Source organism: Corylus avellana, chromosome ca8 (assembly GCF_901000735.1).
Source record: "Corylus avellana chromosome ca8, CavTom2PMs-1.0".
Lineage (NCBI taxonomy): Eukaryota > Viridiplantae > Streptophyta > Magnoliopsida > Fagales > Betulaceae > Corylus > Corylus avellana.
Genome location: NC_081548.1, coordinates 20,942,983 through 20,949,789, shown reverse-complemented (window position 1 = coordinate 20,949,789; position 6,807 = coordinate 20,942,983). Strand labels below are relative to the sequence as shown.

The 6,807-nt window shown below is 36.1% G+C and overlaps 1 protein-coding gene across 1 annotated transcript; it reads right to left on the bottom strand.

Moving 5' to 3' along the window:
• Positions 1-5,845: 5,845 nt before the first annotated feature.
• On the bottom strand, positions 5,846-6,807 carry LOC132190295 (uncharacterized). Its single transcript, XM_059605241.1, has 3 exons — positions 6,554-6,807; positions 6,057-6,473; positions 5,846-5,958 (listed from the first exon to the last, which is right to left on the bottom strand). Exons 1-3 carry the CDS (start codon positions 6,679-6,681, stop codon positions 5,865-5,867), a joined length of 639 nt encoding a protein of 212 aa, XP_059461224.1. The 5' UTR covers positions 6,682-6,807; the 3' UTR covers positions 5,846-5,864.

Genomic DNA, 6,807 nt, shown 5'->3' with positions numbered 1-6,807 from the left:
GACTAATTTTCTAAAATGTCAGGCCAAATTTGACCACATTTGTAACCCCAAAAAAAAAAAAAAAAAAATCAAAGTATAAAATACTTAAAATTACTTTCATCTTTATATCAGGTCAAAAAAAAAAGAAAAAAAAAAGAAAAAAAAAAAAGGGACAATTATCTAAGGAACCTATCTCTCCTTAGTCTCCTACATGCAATGCAATGGCGGAACTAAATGGTGCCATATTTTCTCAAAAAATTTTAAAAAGTGCCTTTAATTTATTTTTTAAAATTATAATTTGACCCCACAATTTTTATATCTTATAGTTTTGCCTCTCCCCAAAACATTAAATGCTCGTTACGCCCATCCTATGTACGTAGCACGTGCAAGCAGTAATATTAGACATGAAGAAGTATTGAATTAATTAGCCGGAGCTATTTTTCCATTAGGTTCATCTGTTGAGAGATGAGATTGGAGAAAGGATTAAAATATGGAGCAAATCATTATCAATCGGCATAATTATAAAGGTTGATATACGTGCCCCATCATTCCTTTTATCATCTAAAAGCTTTTTATAATAATGTTTGATGATGAAAGCTAATTTTTTTTTAGATATGTCTATATAAGAGGGAGAGGGGGATTCAAACTAGTGACCTTCGCTTTATAAGGCGTGGTCTCCAGCCGATTGAGCTATCTCTTGGGGACTTATGAAAGCTAATTCGAATGCATATAACAATAATAGTTTTTTTTTTTCTTTTACATAACTCGCAAAAACATTATAGACAGAAACAGTAAAAATAGTTGATTGATTAGCATGAATCAGCACATGGGACCATTTTTTTTTTTTTTTTTTTTTCAATCCTCGTATCCATGTATGTCCATTGGTTGTGAAATCCACGTCTTTGCCATCATACATATCCTAAGTTAAGACCCATACTTTTGTTATATATGTATATATGCTAATAATTGTAACATTATTTTTATTTTAAATAAGTTAAAAAGAAGTTGGTCCACAATTGCAGAAATTAAGGCGGTTTTACAACACGAAATTATGCAATTGCAACTTTAAGTTAATCAAAATGATGGATTGGGCCGCCTACCTAATCTGGTCTACTTCTGGAGAATTCTTTCAGAATTTAGGGCTTCAATGGGGTCCATGTGATATTCAAAATGTTCTCCAGTTTGGTCACTGCCCTAAATTAGAGGTTAATAATGCTTATGTGAGAGGCCGCATTTTATTTGATAAAAATAAAAACAGGTATAATTAGCCGTACATGAATTAAAATATATATATATATATATATATATATATATATATATATAGGGCCGCCTCAATGTTTTCTGAGGCTTTAGGCGAAACTTTTCTCTCTTCTAGCTCTCTCTCTCTCTCCATCACGTTATGTTTTGAGTGAAACTAAGAAAAGAGAAAAAAGAAGATAAGAAGGGAGGCTGTCGGTTGCGGAGAAGAAAAGAGAGAATAAAAAAGAAAAGAAAAAAAGTGGATGGTTAGGTAGGGTTAAAATGGTCTTTCAATATCAAATAATTTCGGATGCTAGGCAAATACACTTTTTTTAAGTATAATGATATTTGTTTTTCTGAGTTAATTGGTCTTATTTTACCATGCACTTATTATATTGGGACCTTATTAAATTGAGGTCTTTTTTAAATTACTTAGTTATCATAATTAGAGGCCTTAAGTTTTTATAAAAAAAAAACTTTTGGGCCTTAAATTAGAAAAATATATATTATTAAAACAAAATTTTGGGTTTTTTTTTTTGGCCTTATTAATCCAGGGGTCCTAGGCGAGCGCCTCACTTGTCTAGTAGTCTAGCCGCCCTTATTATCTGCTTGAACGCAAACAATGTCAATATTTCTTTATTTTGTGTAATGCATGTTTGAACGTATTTAAGAAACTTTCTTATTTTTTTCCCCTTTCATACTGAGAGGAACTTTCAATTTTAGTTCAATTGGATTTGTTAGAATATAGATACGTGTTTTTTATGTCTGCCCTAATCTTGATGGGGTATATTTCCGTTCCAACTTAACCAACCAAGTCATTTGGGAATAAGTATAGAGCCATTTACATGTCTTTTTGCATTGATTTGTTTTTTTTTTTTCTTGAGCAAATGAGTTATTGTACCAAGAATATAAATTGAATATATCATAGTGGATTGTATATGTTTAAAGTGGTTGACGTTAGAAACTACTTAAAGTATGTCACGTCGGTTGTTAACCGGTGTAAATAATAACATAGTACTACAATGATGCTAGGATTTACTGTAAGCTTAATCCAATTATCCTTTATGGCCATTTGGGAGAAAATGTATTAACTTGATGGGCTAAGAGAAATTGCAATTAAAGTTGTGGTCGCTAGGGTCGTCGTTAGTATTGATTACGTAGAACTTGATAAGAAGAATACAGCAAGTGATCTCTTAAATAAAAAGCTTTAAGTCTCTTGTAGATTTTGGTTTCCTACAAGGATTTCAACTGCTTTTTAGTTAATGGGGCTTTAATTGGTGAAACGACTTTGTTGTTGATCCAATCTATAAGCTGATTTCAATGGAAAATGTCGCTTTCTCTCCTGCAGGCTGCGAGTAATGCTATAAGTCTCTATTGTGTCGCTTTTAAGTTCTTCCAAGAATGATGTGGTTATTAAATTCATCATTGAACTTGTGATTGATCATTATTAAATTTTGATCAAATGGTGAATTTAATAGCCATATCATTCTTGGATAGACTCAAGAGGAACATAAGAAGAACTTGTAGAATTACTCGCAGGCTGTAGCCAAACAAAATTGATATCCTGAAGACCCTTCTCTTTGATTCTCCCAGCGGGCCTTAGCTTAAGCCCAAACTTTCTCAGCCCAGCAAGGCGCAGCACCCGGTCCAATCTCCCTACAAAGGCCTATTAGCTGATTATATAAAGCCTAAATCTGTTTTTCCCACTAACAGTTTCTAATAGCCCAACGATCCCAGCCCAATATAACGCACATTGCCAGTTAACCAGTTTTCTAACAAAAGCCCAGCTGTGTCTTTATTTAAGTAAACGCACAGTATTACTTATTGCCTTTCCGGCTGTTATCCACTGCATCCAGCTATCCTCCACTCAAAGTAGCTCCTCTGATATTTCTCCACGTGTTCCTTGGATCCTACTCAATGCAAGCTTCTATACTTCACGCCTTTTCCTTCCGTTTGCCGCCATCTCTGAAAACCCTAGAAGCCGCCATACATAACCGCCTACGCACATCCCTCCAGCGCCAAGCTCCCCTTCTTCAGTTCTTCACGGGTGTTAAGTGAGCAAGCCGCTTGCGAGCGAGTTCGAGATCGGCTCGTATAATCTCGACTCTTTCTTGACTTGATTATTAAATGACATGTTTGGTGAACACAAATTCTAACTCGAATATTAAACAAAGCAAGTTTGGCTCGGTTAAACTTATGAGTAAGCTCATGTGTATATATATATAACACATAATTAATTATAAATCTCATAATTATTAAAATCTTAAAATTGCATTTATATTTAAACGTTAGAAAATGAAAAATTCTATACCCTTCGTGATCAAAGAGAGAGAGAGCAATCATTAAAAAGACTATAATTCAATTAGAGCAGACCAAAACGAAATGAAGAAGAATCAAACAAAAACTATTGAGGAAGATTGCGAAAGACAGAAATTATTGAATAATCAAACAGACTCAAACATTATCACTACCTGTTTGGTGAGCGAGAGTGAGAGAGTGGGAAATGAGAGTTCAGGTGGAAGATGCGCTATGACTGGTAAGGGATATTGAGAGAGAGGCGTTAAAAAAATATTTTTTTTGTAGGGGCGTTGTCCCAATGTAGTCTGAATATAACATGTTAACTTGTCTCACATTGCTAGGAAGACACCAATCCCCAAGTTTGTTTATCTATAAAAGGTAGGGGTGTCAAAAAATACCGGGGAACCGGAACCGGAACCGGAAAACCGGGAAACCGGGAAACCGGAAACCGGGAAACCGGGGTCCCGGTTCCGGTTCCGGTTTGAAAAATCTAAAAACCGGGTACCCCGGTTCCGGTACCGGTTTTTGGTACCCGGTTTTTACCGGGAATACCGGAACCGGGTTTCCATTTTATTTAATAATATTTATATATTATTATATTTATATATTAATATATATATTATATATATTAATATTTTTTACACTTAGGTTTAGGTTTAGGGTATTTTAAAAAATTAAATTTTTATTTCTAAGGCCCAAATAGGCAAAAACAATGATTTTTTAGGATTTTTGACTTTTTAAGGTTTATTTTTTAATTATTAACAAAGTCCTTTTAATTTAGACAAAGAAACTAATAGATTTTTTAAAAAATGGGCCAACCTATAAAAAAAAAATTAGCTTATTTTAGGCCCAATACCTAAAATAAGCCCAAAAATCAATTTTTTAAAAAAACCGGTTACCGGACCGGGTAATACCGGAACCGGCCGGTAACCGGGACCCCGGTTAACCGGGGTCCCGGTTCCGGTTCCGGTTTCTCAAAATTGAGAACCGGGGTACCCCGGTTCCGGTTCCGGTTTTGGCCAAAAACCGGGAAACCGGACCGGGTTGACACCCCTAATAAAAGGATGCATATTCTCTCTCTTTGAAACCAAGTGTCTTACTGTATTGACTTAGGCTCCATACTCGACTAGCTAGGCTTAGCAAATGCTCATATGCAAGCTGGCTTCTTAAGCCGTTTAAAAGTATTTTAAGTTAATTTTTTTTTAAAAAAATAAAAAATAAAAAATAAGATATAAGAGCCAACTCGTGAGTTGGCTCGGCTCGACTTATATGAACTCGAGCTCGATTTTTTTAATTCACCATTGAGTTCGAGCTCGAGTAAAATTTAAACGAGTCAAGTCTGAATAAGGGAAGCTCACTTAAGCTCGGCTTATTTACACCCCTTCACTTCTTCCCAAATGGTAGAGTATCAGCAGATCCTCTCCTTAGCGCGTTTGGTTACGCCTTCGCTCGTTCAATACCCATGCAGAGCCTTACGCCTCCGCACCACAGATGGGATCGAATTCTGGCTCTTCCGCTACTTCCCTATTTCCCCCAAACCCTAACCCTACAATTCCTTTGAATCCCTTGTTCGTGAAATCTTTACAACCGACGAATTACTGTTCTGCTACTTCCCCTGCGTATTCGCCTGAATTATGCTAGGTAGATTACGCTACAATTTAAGAAGCATGTACGTGTCATTTGTCATTCTGTGTCTTTTATCCACCGTTGAATTTGTATTTTGTAGGATCCATATCTTCACCAAAATATAAGTTTTACAAATCTAATAACTTTTTTTTTTTTTTTTAAAAAAAAATAAAATAAAAAAATAACAGAATAATGATGTTTAGACTTTCTTTATTTCTTTACCGATCATGTTAGCACATATTACCACTAGCTTTCTAAAACTTTACAGGGAATCCAAGACATTTTGCAGTCTATCGAAAAAGTAGGACATGTTCTCTTGTAGCACAATAATTTTCGAATATATAATTATCTCATTCATGTGACTCTGAAACAAAGGTAGGACCTCTTTTCCATTTTTTATTTTCCTTTTATTTTTATGTTTTTTATGAATACAAAGGTAGCAGTTGACCTCAACCATAACCAACCAAACCATTGTTATTTAAGGTTCTCTCTCTCTCTCTCTTTTCTCGAGCCAATTTAACGATTTTCTAAAACATAAACTGCATCAGTAAACCGGATGTTTCAGCAGTTGTGTACATATACAGTGATGACGATGACAAGGAAAGGAGAAAATGCCAAAAATCGTACTCGGGAAGAATTCAAGAAACGAATGCCGTCAATTTTACCAAGACTTTGTGGGTAAAGAAAGTCAAGAAACGTGATAAGTACTGATTATTGGTATTTTATTCGGTAATAATCCAAGATTTTTGCAGCAAATTATAAAACCATATGATATGAGCGATATACTCATCTGGGTTTTCTGTACTGTACATTATACTGTTACAAAAAAGAGAAAAGAAAAGGATTAATTATTATTATTATTTTTTTTTTTTCTGATTGATAATTAGCTTGAAACCTCATCCAAAAGCTTATACCTTCTGGCCTTATTCCTGAACAACGGCCTCGCCGCTCCAATTCTGTTTGATATCTCCTCTGACCTTGTTCGCCTGAGCTTCTCCTCCATTCGAGCATTCGTGAGGATCCTCTTTCGGGCCGACGGCGACGGCGATGGCGATGGCGATGGCGATGGCGATCCATCCGGCGATCTCTGTTTCTTGATGGGGCCATTGAGTTTCAACTGCAGAGTAGTGCCTCTTTGACCCTTTAGATTCCCAAGATCGCCGTTTTTACGGTTCCTTATGTTGTTGTTGGTGTCGTCTTCTGCTGGGTTCTTGTTGGATGATGAAGAATTGGAAGAATTTTGTGACTTTTCTTTGGCGTCGTCCTTCTGAGTCAGACACCAATTGCAAATCCGGTAAGTCTCTGCCCTTGGATAGAGATTGCTACAGTACCTGTGAGATTGAATTGTTCAGAGCAAAGACCAATCAAATCAAATCAAAATCAAAATCCCAATCAAGTTTATGTTGGGTACCTGTGCTGCGATCTGAATTGGCAAACTTTGCATTGGAAAAGCTCGTAGGAGAAGCCATAATCCCCGCACATGCAACACTCGAGCCCTGCCTGCAGTGACGATGCAATCGTCTCCTTGCTTGTTGTCATAGCGCTTCTTTCATGGAGATAGATAGATAGATAGATAGAGAGAAAGAGAGAGAGATATAGAGCGCCGATGGATGGGGGGAGAAAAGATGGGCCGACTCCAGAAACACGTTTGACGGTGTTTATTGC

What these genes read in the sequence shown, in the direction of transcription:
- LOC132190295 (XM_059605241.1), bottom strand. Translation starts at nt 6,681, where the DNA reads ATGACAACAAGCAAGGAGACGATTGCATCGTCACTGCAGGCAGGGCTC. An exon ending in CAATTCAGATCGCAGCACAG is followed by an intron (nt 6,474 to 6,553) that starts GTACCCAACATA and finishes TCAATCTCACAG; the next exon opens with GTACTGTAGCAATCTCTATC. An exon ending in TTCAGGAATAAGGCCAGAAG is followed by an intron (nt 5,959 to 6,056) that starts GTATAAGCTTTT and finishes TTTTTGTAACAG; the next exon opens with TATAATGTACAGTACAGAAA.